The following is a 17989-nucleotide window of genomic DNA, read 5'->3' on the forward strand; positions in this document are numbered from 1 at the left end:
GGACAAACAGGAGCTGCTATTGTTGGGTCCTGCTGCAGTCAGCCTTAGGAGACAATTGTGTAAAGGTGGGGTGGGAATGCTGACTCACATCTGCAACACTGATTAGTAGACAGGCAGATGCTGACTGTCTGTGATAAGAGAATAGTAAGCAACCTGAGTTTTGAGTACAAAAAAATGGTAAAATTGCTGGGTGTGGTGGCTCACACCTATAATCCCATCATTGGAGAGGCAGAGGCAGGAGTATTGCCTTGAGTTCAAGGCCAGCCTGGGCTATATAGTAAGTTAAAGGGCAATTTGAACTATATATCAAGGTTGTTTTAAAAGATGGAGAGAATTATAAAAACATAGCAAGGCTCTGAAGCTTTCTTAGCCCACCAGGCCCTTGGGAGAATGAATAATTATGCGTTTCTCTGGGTCCCTAGGATAGTGGTCCAGTGTATTGATTTGAAATGCATGGCCTGAGCTCCAGAAGACTGTTGTCCCCCACGTTCCTTTTCCTGAATTGATGGTGCATCCCTGAGATAGCATGAGGGGTTGGAGCGAGTACACTGCACTTCATCTGCCCAGACTCAGCCATACCTGCTTTCTCCAAACAGCAATCCAGGCTGAGCCATGGGATATCTAAGGAGTTGCCCTGTCTCCCAATTTCTAGTGGTTTCCCCTCTGTTGAGGTCCAAAGACTTTGTTCATTGTGCTGATTGGGTAGTTTACTGTTGGGTAGTTTCTGGCATCTCAATGGCGCACCCTGCTGGAAAAATTCTGAGCCAGATATGCCACTTTGGGTACAAAGTTGGAGTGCACATTGATATGAATCTGAGGGCTGAGGTGTAGTTCTCCTAGACAGATTGGTCTGTCCTCACCATTACAGGTGCAAAGCACTCTGATAAATCACTAAACTGACCCCTATAGGGTCTGATCAAATCTCAGCTCTTTACTTGTTTGACATTTGCAGTTCATAAGGGTGGAAGAAATTCTCAACAACTACTTCTACCTCTTCCTTGATCCAAAGGCTCTTTGTCAAAAACTCTTTCATTAGTGGATTGCTTAAGTGCAGAATTCAGTATTTATGTGCATGTAAAAAAATCCTAATTCTTTGTGCTTCATCTAGTGCTTGCGGGGCAGGGGAGAGGACTTCTCTTGAGCTCTCTGGGCAATTATTTTAGGACACTGTCTCCATATGATACTTAATATACATGTATTAAACTGCATCCTATATCCAGTAATGTTTTTGTTTGCTGTTTAAAAACTTGAAAGTTATTTTAAAAATTTTCCTTCTGAAATTATTTGACTATGAATAATTTATTTACTGAAATACTTCAGTGATCACATGCATTCTTGAGAGTTTCTCCAAAATAAGAAAAACTAACAACTTTTATTTATAAATGCATGAAATGTTTAATAATTAATGAAGTTGACATGTATTATTGACATTTAAATAAACATTTATTAATTTTGATTTTGAATTTCCCCTTTTGTATTTCAAACCCTTCCTTCCTTCTTTAAGTTCTAAGCTCTTTCCAAAAATTCTCAGACCTTAAATATTATGCCATCTAATAGATACAATTGTATGGGCAATTTTAAAGTTTCTTAGGTGGGTAAGTATTAAGGCTAGATATCAAATTAGACCATATGAAATTGCCGGGGGGAGGTTGGGCTGTTTTGTTGCATAAAATAAAGGCAATTTCACAAGATTTAACCTAATACTTTTTGGTTACAAATACAGACACTTTTTTCCTTGGACACATAGAGTTAAATTGGAGAGCTAAGGTTATTAAGAGTGCTGCGCATATGGTAGGTGTTCACTGAGTTATTTGCTAAATGAACGTATGCACATATTAATGAACAACCAAACCCAACAACTATGTAAATAAGAACTAAATTGCATGGTACAGCCTTGTGGTAATAGAACTGGCAGAATATATTAATCACACAAAGCAGTTTGGCAATAACTTTAAAGCCTTTTAAAACAACATTTTGTTTTTAATTTAATTTTGTTTTATTAGCAAGGGATTTGCATTGCCTATGGGAAAAAGCAGTGCTGGCATATTTAGCTGCTGACTCTTTATTAAGGAATAAAGAATGGAAACATTACATGGATGGGTGGGGGGAATTGTAGACCTAAGAGAGAAGAGACTTCAGAGGTCGGTAGCATTTTTATGAAGCATGTTGCATTGTACTTGGCAGAGAGGACTATCTCCAGGGGCAGGATCTTAAATTTGAAAGTCCTGGCAGTTTTTTGTTCCATATGAGTCCAGGGTAGCCAACAGCTCTGTTTTATTAGGAGCAGGGAAAGGGACTGGTAATCCTAGAGAAAACAAAAAGATGATCAAATCTTAATTATTAATAGGACTTGGATTTGGGTCCACCCACCCATCCATGATTATATCCTTATTCTGTTGCACCAAGACGTGCCATACTTTCTAGGTTCTGGGACCAGAATAGCCAGAGGAGCTATTTTTTTTTTTTTTTTGTGTGTGTGTGTGTGTGTGTGTGAAAGGAAAGTTAATGTATTGAGTGTTGGAATAGCAGAGAGCAAGGTTTTCAGGAAGCGGAAGCGTAACCAGAGAACTGATTCCTGGAGAAATTGGAGACGTTTTCATCAGAGATGCTATTTGGCCTCAGTTCAGGACAGAGGTTTTCTACCCTGGTTGTAGATTAGAATATCTGGTGGATTAAAAAGAAAGAAAGAAAGAAAGAAAATAAAACACAAAACAAAAACAAACCATGCCAGAAGCAGGACCCGCCAGAAAAGTTCTGGTTTAATTGTCTTGTGATGGATATCTGTTTTGTTTTGTGATACCTTTTTATCTTTTTAAGAAGCTAACCAGGTAAATAATAATGAGTGTCAGTTTGAGAACCATTAGTCTAAAACAAGTAGAAACATAAGCAAAGGAAGGGGAGCGAGATTGGGTTAATCAAGAGAGGAGAAAGCTGGAATCATCCCAGGCTAAGTAAATGGTATGGAAAAACAAAGATGATGTGTTAGGGATTTCAACTTCATTAGAAGGGTAGGTCCGGTTTGAGTGGGAGCTAGAACTGAACATTCTTCAGCAAAATGAACGTCTGGAAGGGCCAGGGATTTAGCTCAGTGGTTATGCTGCCTGCCTTGCAAGCACAAGGACCCGAGTTTGATCCCCAATACCAAAAACAAAACAAAACAAAAAAAACCTCCTATAGAAAGTTAATCTTACCAGCTAATTTGTTTTTTCAGCACTAGTAAAGCTAAAAATGCAAAATGAAAATGTACCAAAGACCATTTACAGATGATTGTAAAACATGCAAAACAGTATAAAATATTTTTATTGGTACACATATTTAGTACAAGAACATATATGGACTGGAAGGATATACATCATAATTTGAAATGAAAATGATTTTAATGAAAATGATTTCATCTAAATAGCAAGAGAGAAGAAAGACAATAGGAAATGATTGGGGGGTGGTATCAATTACTGAACTGACTTTTTCTTTAAAAATATTTCTGTAGTATACATGCTATATCTATGCTATGAGTATATAAATATGCACACATATATATGCACACAATATAAAAATACATATATGAAGTATATATGAAATAAATGTATTTAGCTTTTGTTAATTCTAGATGGTATGTGGATATTTGTTAAATGTCTTTAAACTTATATACATATTGTTTATTTTTAAAAATTTACTTAATAATTATAATTTATTGTGTTTATAGTTATTTAAAATATATATAGAGATGTTAAAAATAACACATAAAGACTGATTTGTCCCTATTCACCATTCCCTTTTTATTGTTTATATGGGTAATATAGAAGTTTAGTAATAAATTAAGTGCTAATTTTCAACTAAATAACCCCAAATTGAATATTTTTTCCAGAATGCTAGGATTGCAGGTATGTGGCACTATGCCTGGAGGTGGATGTACTTTTTTTTAGTTTATGAAAATATGAAACAAAATTTATAATAAAATAATAAGAGAATATAATAATACACTGTGTATTACTATCTTTAAAGTAGTTACTCAGAAACAAAAAGAGTCTCTCTTACAAAGAAGAAACAAACAGATAATGGCACAAAACTTTCTTCTCAGTGAAGTAGGAGAAAGTAGCACAAGTGAAATTAGCATATATATTAAAATATTTTTGATACAGCAGAATAGGTAATTTAGGGAATTATTTGAACTTTTCCCCACTTCCTATTTATCTATCTTTTATTTTTCTATTTATTCATAAATATATATTTAATTTTCTCATATAAGAGGAACCATGCGATATTTAACCTTTTGCATCTGACTTATTTCACAAAGTGAATATTTTTGTCTTCAATAACATTAAAATATAGCATTCTTACCTTAATTAGGGTATTTTCTTCTTACTGATTTCACAGGCCATTCCTTCAAATTGGAATGCGCAGGAACACAGGCACTGCCCATCTAGCAGAACCACAGTGCCTCCATTCTGGCAGGGGTGGCATTTTTCTACACTGAATTCATTGACATAGTCTTCAATGGCTCTTTCCAAATTTTGTTTCTTAAGGTGTGAATCTTTCATTTTCACAGGAACCAGATTATATATAGGAGCCAACTGCAGGAAAGCAAAACATTCCGATTTTTTATTCTGCTGATGAGCTTGTAAAATATTCTTTACTCAATCAATTATTCACTTTTAATTAAACAGAGATTTATGAATATTTATTATTTCGAGATATAATGGTAGCTTTTAAGACCATACTAGTGATCAAAACTAGTCATGTGTGCTACCATGGAAGTCACATTATGGAGGTCAGAAGATTGACTCAAAACATAAATCTACAGATAAATTTAAAATGGAAATTGTGATAGGTGCTATAAAGGACAGGAATATGTACCTTATAATGAACTAGCAAGGGACGTTAACTTTTGACTGGAGAATATATTGATATATCAACACCTGAATTGTTTTTGCTGTCTTCTTCTCTCATCCCCTCTTTCAGAAGGTAAGCATTTGCTTGTTTTCTCTTGCCTCACAATAGTTTGTGTCCAAGGAAAAATCCAGAATGCCTCTGAGGCAAGTTCTTTCTGACTTTTTTCTCTAAAAGCCTGAACTCATTCAGAATTTTTTGCTGAGGGAAGGACCATGAGAAGAATACTACTGAGGAGAAAGACTCCTGGAGACTAAGAAGGGGAGGGAGGTCCATAGATATAATAGACCTCTAGCAGCTATTTTAAGAGGTAACGGGATCATTATATGAAGGAACCAGGATCCCATTTGCCTGATTCCCAAGCACAAGCCTGGTGCAGAGGGTTGGGAATCTTTTGCCTTCAAGGGAATATGTAAGCTTGAACAATGAGGTCATCAAAGTGACCACAATATCCCCATCTCCTCAACAGATGTATCAGAGTTGTATGCCAATTTAAGTAACAGATTTTTATACTAATTTTCTGAACCCCATACAACAAATGAAAGAAGGATGGATTTTTTTCAGCAGCATAGAGAGTAAGGATCAGTAGGGATCTCAAAGTCAAATTTACTTAAGACTTAAAGAAAATTAAGTAAAATGACTTACCTTGTACACTCAAGTTCTTGCAGTTTGACATATAGTTGCTACAGTGGAATCAGGGAAGCCTGGAAAGACTCTCCTGGGAAAATGACTATTGAGCTGAGATTTGAAGGCATCAAGGCAGAGACAATAATATAGTGCATGACTTAAGATGTTTTTAGATGAAAGAGGTATAGGAAAATACTGGTCAAAGTAATGTGAGTCTCCAAAGAACAAAGGAGAGACTATTTAGGAAGTAATATTTCAGGAGCTAATGAATGGCTATAAGTAAGAATATTCCATACTTAGTGAAAAATATCAAGATAACACATGAATGAAAACAAAGGTTAAATTTTTCACATCTAGTTATATCAAAATTGCTAAAGCGCAAAGATAATGGAGAAAATCTTAAAAACAGATTAGTAAAATCTCCTATAATTTTGAAATATACTGACATTTTTACTTTAATAGAAGCAATAAAACTACAGAAAGAATCAAATGGAAATTCAAGATACAAAAAGCATGGTACCTTTGAGGAGTGGTTCATCATTAGACAACAAGGCTAAAGGAAGAGTCAATAAGGTTGATAAAAGGTGGGTAGGAATTATGCAAACTGAAACACAGGGAACAAAAAAAAAATCAACAAACCCAGAATTAGAACATCTAAGAGCTGTCAGGCAATATTAAAGAGTCTATTATTGGAATCCCAGAGAAAAAGAAAAGAGGAGTGAATGGGAGGAGAAAAAGGGGGGGGGAGGGAGAGGGAGATATATATATATATATATATATAGAGAGAGAGAGAGAGAGAGAGAGAGAGAGTGAGGAGAGAATATAATGTGGCAGAAGAAATAGCTAAAGATATAGTGGCCAAGAATCTTTCAAAAGTAATTAAATATATCCAAGTATAGATTCCAGAAGTTCAGTGAACTTCCAGTAGAATAACAATAACAATAATAATAATAATAATAATATGATAATGATGATACACATTCATACACATCACATTCAAACTGCTGAAAACTGAAGATTAAGAAGAAATCTTAAAGGCTACATCCTATCATTATGTTATCATGAAAGGAAATGCTATGTGCAAAAAGATAAGCCTTACAAAATACTACTCATTAATAAACTACAAGTCAGAAAACAATAAAGCACTGTCTTTAAAGTACTAAAAGATGACCAAAAAAATAGAGACAGAGACTGAGAGAGAGAGAGAGAGAGAGAAAAGTAAAAGATGGAATGCTTTCCTTCTAAAAATGAGAATGTAACAAAATGTCTGCTCTTACCACTCCTATTTAACATCATAGTGGAGATCCTAGGTAATCCAGTAAGGCAAGAAAAAGGAATGAAAAACAAAGAACTAAAAAAGAAACAAATAAACCATTTCAGAAGATATGATTATCTAAGGTATGAAATTCTCATATATTTCTGGTGGAAATTCAACTATTGTAGAAGACAATTTTATTGTTTCTTACACAAACTTGTATAAATATATTTACCATATGACAAAACAATCTTCTTGCAAAGAAATGAGAAACATGTTCTTACAAAGTCCTATAGTCAAATATTTATAATGGTTTTAGTCATAAACAGCCTCCCCCCAAAAAACACACCTAGAAACAATTCAAATGTCCTTCAATAGATGACTAGGAAAAAATTTGTTTAATGTGCACCATGGAATCTACACAATGAAATATTATTTAGCATTAAAAATGGAATGAATTACTCATATTTGCAACATTGTGAATGAATCTGAAATATGTACTGCTTAGTGAAAGAAGCAAAATTCAAAACATCACACGATTACATTTATATGCCATTCATGAAAAGACAAAATTATAGGGTCAGAAAACAGGACAATGTTTTCCTAGAAGTGGGGGACAGAAAGAGAAATAGACTAACCATGGACATGAAAGAACTACTTGTATGTTAGACATATTTTATATGTTGATTTTGGGGTGGTTTGATGACTGCATGTGCTTGTTAAAACTTTAAAAATTAATTAAAAATAAAAGATTTAGTTGGGTGTGGTGGCGCACCTCTGGGAGGCTGATGCAGAAGGATTGCAAGCTTGAGCCCAGCCTGGGAAACTTAGTGACCCTCTCAAAATGAAAAAGGGTTGATGATGTAGTTCAATCCAAAAAGTCCAATCACCAATACTACTCTCTAAAAATAGATAAATGATGAATTTTACCGTATGTAAATGATATCCATTAAAAAATATCTAATTACATTAAGATAGGCCAAAACTCCAAAAACAGGACATAAAATCACATTGTACAATATTATATTCCTAACTATAATTCTGAAGAAGACCAATGACTAGGAGAATGTACACTAAGGTGTCATTAACATTTTATCTACTTTGCTTGTGATTTTGATTATATTAGGAAAAATCTGCTAGGATAGAGATTTATTCTGTTGTATTCACTGAGTTAGCTTAAGCACTACAATAGGTGCCTAGTAACTATTTACTTAAAATAAAACAAGAATGATCATCTTTTTTGTTTTTTAAAACTAAAACTTGAGGACAATGAAAGATGGAAAATAGAGAAGGAATAGTGCATCTATGGCATGTGTATATCAACAAAGAGATATTTGGTGAGGTAGGTACATATCAAGATAAAAATTAGACAGAAAACGTTACTAGAAGTACAGAGAGACACTGCAACTGATGAGGAAGAAATAATAATTCTAAATTTTTATATATTTAGTAATGAGCCTTAGAATATGTAAAGCAAGAACCAATCCAAGCATAAAGAGAAATAAATACACAAAAGTAAGGTAAGTTTTACAGATTTCTTAGGATTTTCTGTGTGAATATGCTCTAGGCAGAGAGATAGGTTTTCTTTTTCCTTTGTAATCCTTATGCATTTTTAGTTCTTTTTCTTGTTTTATTGAAGTGGCTAAAACTTTAAGATCAATGTTAAATGGAAATAATGAAAGTGGTTATCTTTATTTCTGATCTAAGTGAGAAAAAGTTCAATATTTTACTCCTAAGTATAATGTTGGTTGTCAGATTTCATAGGTGCTCTTTGCTTATTTGAATGCCCAATAAATTTGTGGTACCCACTAGTAATGAGAGAAATGCCAATTTAGCCTTCTAGAATGGCTTAACAAATGAATAAAAAGAGTGACAATACTAAGTGTGGATGAGGAATTAGGAGAAATTAACAAGGCTAAATAAATGAAGAGGTGTTCAACACACATGAACATAATTAAAATATTACCTTTCACCAATTTGATTTATAGATTCAGGACAATCTCAATCAAGATTTGAGTATCTTTATTATTTGTTGAAATTGCCAAAATAGAAAATTCACTAAATTACCACGACCTTCTGAAGAAGATGAAGATGAAAGGCCTTGTTGCTCTGGACCTCAAGACTTTTAAAATTATAGTACCTAAGACAGTGTGGTAATAACTGCAGAGCATCTGAAGCTAGCATTATTTACATGTGGAAATTGACATAGGACAAGGGTGATTTAGCAAAGACAGGAAAAAGGAAAATCTTTTTGATAAGTTTGCTCTAGGACAATGAAATATATATATATATAAATTCTAAAAACAGGCTTATAACTTACAAGATATGATAAAAATATGATGAATGTCTAAGTTTTACAAAAAAAAGGCACATTGCCATTAATTCTCCTCAAAAAACTACCATTCACTTAGTTGATTGTGTTTGACACTTTCTGAAGCAGTTCTGGAAGTCTTCTTTTCTTAGTATCATTAGTTGTTCTGTCATGGCTGCCTCAATGTCCTCAATCAACTTAAAATATTTCCTTTTCATGATTATTTTGACTTTGGGGAAGAGCTAGAAGTCACACAGTGCCAGTTCTAGTGATTCAGATGGAAGAGATCACACCATTATGTTTCTATGAACCTGCCTCATTTCCACTGAATGATAGTCAGCCTTGGCATTCACTATTTTTTTATACTCATAAAGATTCTCAGGAAAGAGGACTTCCAGAACTGCTTCAGAAAGTGGCAAGAACCATCGGATAAATGTCTTCAAAGTAAAGAAGAGAACTTTGAAGGAGGTTAAGCTATTGTGTCTTTTACTGTAAGAATATTTTACTATATTGAATTTACTGTACTAATTTTTTAAATTTAAAAATTCATTGCATATTTTTATCACACCTTGTAAACCATAGACAAACCAAGCAGCCAACTAACAAAGCAAATAGCCAAACAAACTCTAGGTTGATTATAAATCTAAAAGTTAAAATAGTATATTAGAACTTCAGAAGACAATATATAGATATAGCAGAGCATCTTCAAAACCTTGATCTAGAGAGAGACTAAATAGGATGTAAAAATACCAACTGAAATGAATCAAAAGACCCAGTTAACTACCGTGAAATAAAAAATCATGAACACGATAAACAATGATAAATGCACTAGATAAGAACATATCATCACTTTGGCGGAAGTCTTGCCAAGAAAAACATAATCACATCTACTTTAAATCTAAATTGAGGAACACTTGACACAATAACTGACCAGTCCTCATCAAAATTGTCAAATCTATAAAAGGCAAGGAAAGTGTGAGGAGCTATGACAGATTGGAGGAGACTATGGAGACATAACAACTAACTCCAGTGTGAGTCCCTGGATTGGATTTGGTGTGGAAAAAAGATTAAGGGGGAAATTAGTGAAATTTGAGTCATCTATTGTTTAGCTAACTAAATTATCTGATTTTGATAACTTTACTGTGGTTATGCAATTAACATTAGAGACTGTTGGGCAAAAGGTTTATATGAATTCTCTGCACTAGTTTTGAAATATTACACTCTATACTATCTGTGCAACTTTATTGTTAAGTCTAAAATTATTTCAAAAAAAGATAAAAAGAACATCTGTTACAAAAAGAAATGCCATTAAATGACTGAAAAGCTACAAGTGAGAAAAGGTATTTACAGCGCTTTTCAGTTGGAATAGGCTAATATCCACAACATATCCAGAACTTCTAAAACATCAAAACAACTGTCTACTAGGGTAGTCTTTCATGAATCAGTATACACGATTCAGATTTCAACTGTAATATTTATTTGGAAGAAAAAAACCTCTTACCATCATTGCCATATTGGCTCCAAAAACACAAGCATGTGGTAGAGTTATTTTGATTTTTTGAGAAAAGAAATTATCTTGTTTTACCCTTCAAAGTAAATTCAAGGCCAGATGATCTGATACAGAAATAGAGGGTCATGGAGGAAACACAATTTGGATAAACATATAAACAGTGTTCAAAGAGATAAAGATGAAGGACATACAATGGAAATAGTTTCAGAAAGCCTCAAACCCTAGAGTAAGAAATCGCACAAACAGACAAAAGAGAATTAAAATGTACTTCTTGAAGTTTTTCTTCAAATCAACATCTTTTTTCTGATGAACTTTGACCTTTTACTAAAAAAATGTTCTAATTTTCTTCCTTTACCAACTAATTCTCTTTTTACCATTTGTAGGTATATTTTCAGTAGATATAATCTATCATAAAATGTGTTAAAATACAAATAAATTTACAACATATCTCAATAGTATGTACATTTAGATCTCTTTTAGGCATCCAAATATTAAACTATATATTCCAAATGTAGTTTTTGATAAAATGAATGTTATTTTTCTCTCTGTACTAGAGAGTTCAAAATGATTTGCACTATGTCATTATAACTTTTAACAACCATCACAGAAGATTTATGCTACAGGCCCATAAAATACTGATGCTTTTTAAGATCTGATGCACATTTACTAAGAATTACTAAATATGGCAAAAATGATAGGGTAATTAATTCATTATTTATTACCTCATGGTACTCTAGAAAGGGCTAATGTAGCTTATTGTATTCACAGAAGAGGAGTTTAGTGAAATGCAAAGAAGAACTGAGAACAGAAAAGGAGAGATGGAGGTAAAAGCAACACATATGAACAAAATTCATACCAGAAAAAACTATCCATTTGCACCAGATGGGTTGAAAATTTGGCTATATTTTCTAGCCCATTGAGACAAACTGAATTTAATGATCCCAGGCATATAAGAAAAACTACCTGATTTCCAAGAGACACAAAATGAGATTAAAAAGTAGCATTTCTGTGAGTTCTTAATAAGGGAGACAATATATTATGTAATATATTTATAAAATAGTGCAGTGTTTATATAATTTTGTTTCTTACAAGGCTAAAACAAAACCTTACAGGAGGCCATACAGCATATCATAGCTGTACTGATCTTGCCATTGTTCCAGAGGAAATCATAAACATTCTATCTTCCAGGCAATCTGTAATGAAGGTAGTTTCTCTCACCTGACATTTTCTTAACTAATTCGTAGCAGTTGCTTAAAGACAAAAATTAAAGTTTGACTATTCTATTGAGATAAAATGCAAAACATTTGTGTTAATGTGCAGACAAACTGGCAATAGGGTTAATATAATTTTGCAAAAGTTGAAGATTGTGACAAAAATAAGTACAGAAAAAAATGAGCCAGTCTATGTCCTCTGCACAGAAAGAGGTCAAGAAAAAAATTCTTGGACTGGACGAGGACACAGGGAAATTGAAAGAGCACTGTCGCAATTACAGAAGCTATCTACCTACTGACCTCTCTATTCCTTCCTCTTTCTCTTCCTTTTCTTCTTCCTCTTCTTCAATCATCATCAAGTATTTTACTTAGAAAAATCTTATATTTAGTCTCTTATTTAGAATGAATTTCCTAGTCTTTCCTCCAAGATAAACTTAGCAAGATAGACACTCAGATCACTGATTTAATTTGAGAAAGGATTAAATATAAAGCAGTTAAATGTCTAGAGAGGATAGATGAGATTCTATCAACTTTTTAAATAATTAAATATGAAGGACTCTCCTTGATTTAAATATCAAGACCATTCTTAGTGTTTGAAAATTTCATGTGTAGACAATAGAATGCTTCAACTCACCCAAAAATGAATTAGTGATTATAGATTGTGTAATTATCTGCTAGAAATGGTACCCAGGTGACTAACGAAAAACCACTTTTATTGGCGTTAAATAAGCAAAATGAATTAGGGTCTATTTCAAGGTTGAACTAAACTATACCTCATGTATCTCCAGGGATTTAAAGGCCACACAAAGTCAATATAAACCACCATCATTTACTGTTTTCTGAAACTTCTTTACAAGAAGATTCATTTAAAAAGTGACCTATGAATCACTAACTAAAGCCACCATTTTCTTAGACCATTCATATGGCAAATCCAGGCTTCCAATTTATAAAGAAAAAAACATATACAGACAGTTTATAATGAATGCCTACTCAACTCATCTAAGAATTTGAGGAACAAACACTTGGCCGAGCACATGGAATAAACTATATTCTGTGTTTGGCTTGGCAGGACTGTGCCGATTGAGTTGACAGAACTCTTTGAATCTTTAAAAATCAGCTGTGGAACATGGTGGAGTGTTGTGATCTCAGAGAGCAATTTTGGATCCATGCATATAAGAACAGTTGAACTTTCTTTGTAGAGATGAGACATTAAGCCACTGTAAAGGTCTGAATGGATGTAAATATTCACCTGGGCCACCTGTGTCTATCTTTACTTAAAATCTTCCAGCACAGATTTATTTTACTTAGCTCAAGATAATGAATTTAAATGAAATTTAAACTTACTAAAATAATAAAGGTTTCTCCTGATTGTATTTTCATATATAAACATGCTAATTTGGCCAGACTTTCTTTTCTCTCTCTTTGTCCTATTTTGGGAGAAATATTATTTGAAGATTTATAGATACATTTGCACATTTGTGACATTTGTATAACCTAATGGGAGAATTAATTACAATTTTGCAATTTCTTACTTCTTTCTTCACATAAATGAGCTATTTTGGGTAGCTTTACTCACACTTTTTTCATTGAATCTTTTTCATTACATTGCTTTAAAGACAATAAAATTGATTGAGAAAATAAAATTTCCCACTAACTAGTGCCAACATTTCTGTAACTCAAATTAATCAAACTGAAGTGGTAAGCAAAGATAGACTTGACCAGAACAAAGGATATTGTGAAACATAATGGCTAAGTTGAAAGCTATAAAATGAACTAGAAAACCTACTCCTAATAATATCAGGAGCCAAAGAAGGAAAGCATTCACCCTTTTTATTTAGTTTGGAGAGAAAGGGATGAGCCTAAACAACATTTACATCTTTACAATTATAACACATTTTCCCCCTTAGGAATAAGCACAGGCTTGTGAATTCCCAAAGGTTTTCTTTTCTTTCTTTTTTGGTAGCAGGGATGGAACTTGGGTCCTTGCGCTTGCACAGCTGTTGGTGAAACCACCGAGCTAAATCCCTGGCCCTCCCAAAAGTTTTCTAATTTGAGGACTATTACAATCAAGATAGGAAACGGAAAGAATTCTCTGATCCTGAGGACTGTTCACTCTTGTTCTCATTTTCCTGAAGACTTTATGAACATTCCTCTCATAGAGACTTAATAAAGAAGAGCAGACATGATCAAGGTATGGAAATATGGCAGTGAAATATCCATTTATTTGTACAATTAATAATGTTAATAATTATAAAAATGATTTTAAAGACTTACTAAATAAGATTCTCCTGTGTTGAAAGTGGTAGTGTGATGCCAAGGCAAGAAGCAATCAAGGACAGACAGGGAAACTGACAATTCTTGGGAACCTATTTTGTTCCAGTCTGTGCTCTAGCACGCGAGCAATCATCTCAGAAAAAAAAAATGTCTAGAGAATTTAATGTTGTAGAAGTTAAAAACATTGCACATTTAGTGAAGGACAGAGGCAGGAACCCAGCTGAGTCTGTTTGACAGCACACCATGCCTTTCTTCTCTCCCATGTGGCATTCTGGGATAAGATGGGAGTGTATCTAAATATTTACTTCTCTTTCAGAGCAGTCAACTGTTCATACGAAATGACATGACCTTCTATTTAAAAATGAACATTACTTACTTTCTGGCTAATGAGCACTGGAGCTTGATTTAAGGAAGAGGCCCAATTCACAAAGTCAGTCATATCAATTGTCTTGGGACCTTTGAGAAGCTTTTCCTTCAGTTGCAAGGCATACAGATGGGTTCCTCCTTTTATGAGTGAAATAACATCATCAATGAGTTGATCTCGGCTGATGTTTACTGGGAAGAAGAGATAAAGAGAAGCTCTTGTAGTTCTGTGTTCAGTCATCAAGATAATATTTGATAAGTCTTTCATATGTATGTCTTTCGGTATAGTCTGGCATATTTTTTGAATTATAATTGTAAAATTACTTATAAAATCCCCACCAGATGTATAAGGGAAATTTTTATTAATACTCAGTTGCAAACTTCAATTACCTTTCTTTTGTTAAATGAAAAGGGTACATTGATAATTCATAGCTAATCATATAAACACATGTACATGCGGAAAATTAACATGGCTTTGGATATACTACATATTTTTTTGTTGAAAACTTACCTTCATAATTGCATTTTGTATAGATTTGCTATAAACTATTGCAATACTACACAAAAATTAAAGTGTCCAAAACAATAACATGAAAAGTAAAATTTTTTTCCATCCCAAATTTCTACCCATCTTCCCTCAGTCTCTCTCCAGATTGAACCACTTTTACAAAGCTTTATGACTCATTCAGATGCGGAATTTTAGGACTGAAGACAAATTCCAAGATGTTTTTGTGTATCACTCCTCATTGTTCTGGATGAGAAATCAATCTGAAATCTTAGAGAAATGTAGTTACTACCAAAGATTACACAATTAAGGGGCAAATACAGAAATTATGACATATTCTGACAAGTTCAGGTTTTTGTCACTTCACCAGTGGCTTCTAGTCATGACCAGAAGTCAGAAGTTGACGTGGTTTTAAAAATGTCAGGATTTCCTTTCTTTAGATTCTTCACTCTCAGTTGGTTTTTAAGAGGAGTTTCAAGGATGTATATTTTTAAAATGCCCTCAGCTATTTCAGATTAGAGTAAGAACTGAGAACTCCAGGTCTTCCTCATGCTTGAAAATCTGCTGAAGATTGATAACAGAAGGTAATATTTATACCAAAGATACTTGCAATTTTACAAAGCTTATGCACACTGACTTGAGATGAAGGAAGGATTAGGAATTGCCAATCCAGTGGAAATTTGAAATTGGGAAGATGATGTTGGCCTTCTCCTTTGTTAATGGACACACGTAACACTATTACAGGCCCATTTGAGACCTTTATTAAAATCAAGATATATTTCTATCACTGGCCTTCCACCAATACCATAATAAATACACAAATCTACAATGAGAAGAGTGTGAGTGACATCTCCTAAAGATGTGTACTGCACAACTTGCTCAGTAGAGACACTGACAAGTACATATCCATGGGTCATTTGTGTCTGTCACAGTTCAGAGACCACTGCAAAGATAAAATAGTTCTTGAGGACTTAAAGTGTTTCTAAATAAAGAAGGTAGACAATGAAGAGGGAATATTGTGAGAGGGGAGCGCTCTTTGGCATCTGTCCCCCACATTTTTAATCTCGTTTAAGTTAGGGGTCATACTTACCCGCTTTACCTTCACCCCTCTTCACACAGTTACTATAATCCAATTGTGCTGTGAGGTCAGGTTCAGCGGTGTTTCCAGTGATACTTAGAGATAAGTCCAGATTATACCCGAGGCATCTCTTTATATCATTTAATTCAAAACCTGTTTTACATATTTATTTAAAAATTATTAGATAATATCTGTCAAGAACACAAATAAATTCCAATTTTACTATTTTGTAAAAAATATATTTACATTCATAGACATCATTACAGAACTCAAATGCAAGGTTCTGTGTGCCCTGTTTTGTCTTTGCATTGGAACATAGTAGCCTCCTGTATAGATTAAATTTACTACTTGCTTTAAAAGGATGTGGGTTGGCTTAAAGTGATCATAGTAAAGTCTTAATATCATAGAAGTAGACCAACAATGTCTAGTATGTATTGAATGCTTATTACACAGCTGACATCTTTCTATACATTTTACATGCATTAACTAAGTTAATGCTCGTATGAACCTTATGAGGTAAATATTAGATATAGAATCAGAGTAGTTAAGTAACCTGCTGATAGCCAATTACCCATCTAGTAATGAGGCAAGTTGAATTTGAACTCAGAAATGTCTGGCTATTAAGAATTTTCCTGCCAGGGATTTGGCTCAGTGGTTCTGCTGCCTGGCTCACAAGTGCAAGGTCCAGAGTACGATCCCCGGTACCCCCCCCCCAAAAAAATTTTCCTTATATCAACTTCATGATTTGGTCATGGAATGCATCAACATCTCTTTGTATTTGGAAAACTTGGTTCATCATTAAGATGAGTGATTCATTGTTTTGAGCAGATGACTTTTATAGATGAAAATTTTATTGTGGTCCTATGAGTCATTTAGTGGATACCAGTCTTGGAAACTAAATCATTAGGATGTATGGATACCCAAACAGATATTAGGAAGAAAAAGGCTTTTCCTTAAAGCCAATAATTTATAATCTATTTTCCTGATTTATAAAAAGTAAATACTCCTTTATTTTAAGGCTATTTAACTCAGACCAGCTCAATGACCATCTCAGTTTTTGCTCTTACTAGCTTTTCTGATCTCTCTGCCCCCCCCCCCACTGAAAAATGTGGGATCATTTGTTCTGGATGCCAAATTTCTTTATGAAAAAGGAAAGAAAAAGATCACAGGTTTCCACAGTAAGTTTTAGAAGGAGATATTTGGGAGACTTTAGATATTCATTCATGTGGCAAATATTTCTTGTGCACTCACAAATTTTTTTGTTTGTTTTTTTGAGACAGGGTCTCTATGTAGTTCAGGCTGCCTTTGAATTTACTATATAGCCCAGGCTGCTCTCAAACTCACAACGACCTTCCTACCTCAGCTTCCCAAGTGCGGGATTACTGGCATGTACCACCATACCTGGGTGTATTGTTTCATGTGTTTTGTCAATATCCAGTTTGTGTTTGAATCTATTATTGTTGCTGATTTCTTTGCTGTTGCCCGTGGTGGCATAGTTCTTGCTAATAATTGGTTTTAACTGTATGCCAATATCTGGTTTGTCTTTGTGTCATCAATATAACTGTAGTTTGTTTCCAGAGAACTGGGTGCTGGACCAGTTACTGAATCCTCACCTCCCCAAATTAAGGGAGGAGGTTGGATCTTGAGACAGAGGCAAGGCCTGTAGTCATTACACCCAGAGTGTATTACTGAAAACAGACACTAATTAAAGAGATTGCCATACTAACAACAAAGTATTCCCACTTTTATTGACCCTCCACCTTCAGTTCATGCACATGTGCACATGTGCGTGAGCATGCATGCACACACACATACACGAGAAATATGAGAAAATAAGGCAACAAAATGCCTCCAGAAAATCCTGACTCACCCAAAGCTGATTCATGGGGCATCAATGGGAAGGAAATCAAAAGCCAAAGAGCTGAATTATATGAATTGATAAAAGAGAAAAAAAAAAGGTAAAAAAAG

The 17989-nt window shown here is 34.0% G+C and overlaps 1 protein-coding gene across 1 annotated transcript in view; it reads right to left on the reverse strand.

Moving 5' to 3' along the window:
- Positions 1 to 1972: 1972 nt before the first annotated feature.
- Positions 1973 to 17989, reverse strand: part of C9 (complement C9) — an 88035-nt gene continuing 72018 nt past the window's right edge. The window contains exons 8-11 of the mRNA XM_004848587.3: positions 16034 to 16174; positions 14452 to 14630; positions 4339 to 4571; positions 1973 to 2305 (exon numbers count right to left, since the gene is read on the reverse strand). Of these exons, the coding sequence (XP_004848644.1) occupies positions 4344 to 4571; positions 14452 to 14630; positions 16034 to 16174 (548 nt within the window). The 3' untranslated portion in view covers positions 1973 to 2305; positions 4339 to 4343. The remainder of the gene's footprint in view (positions 2306 to 4338; positions 4572 to 14451; positions 14631 to 16033; positions 16175 to 17989) is intronic.

Source organism: Heterocephalus glaber, unplaced genomic scaffold, assembly GCF_053883595.1.
Source record: "Heterocephalus glaber isolate CG9 unplaced genomic scaffold, H.glaber_assembly_v1.0 deba00001538, whole genome shotgun sequence".
NCBI lineage: Eukaryota > Metazoa > Chordata > Mammalia > Rodentia > Bathyergidae > Heterocephalus > Heterocephalus glaber.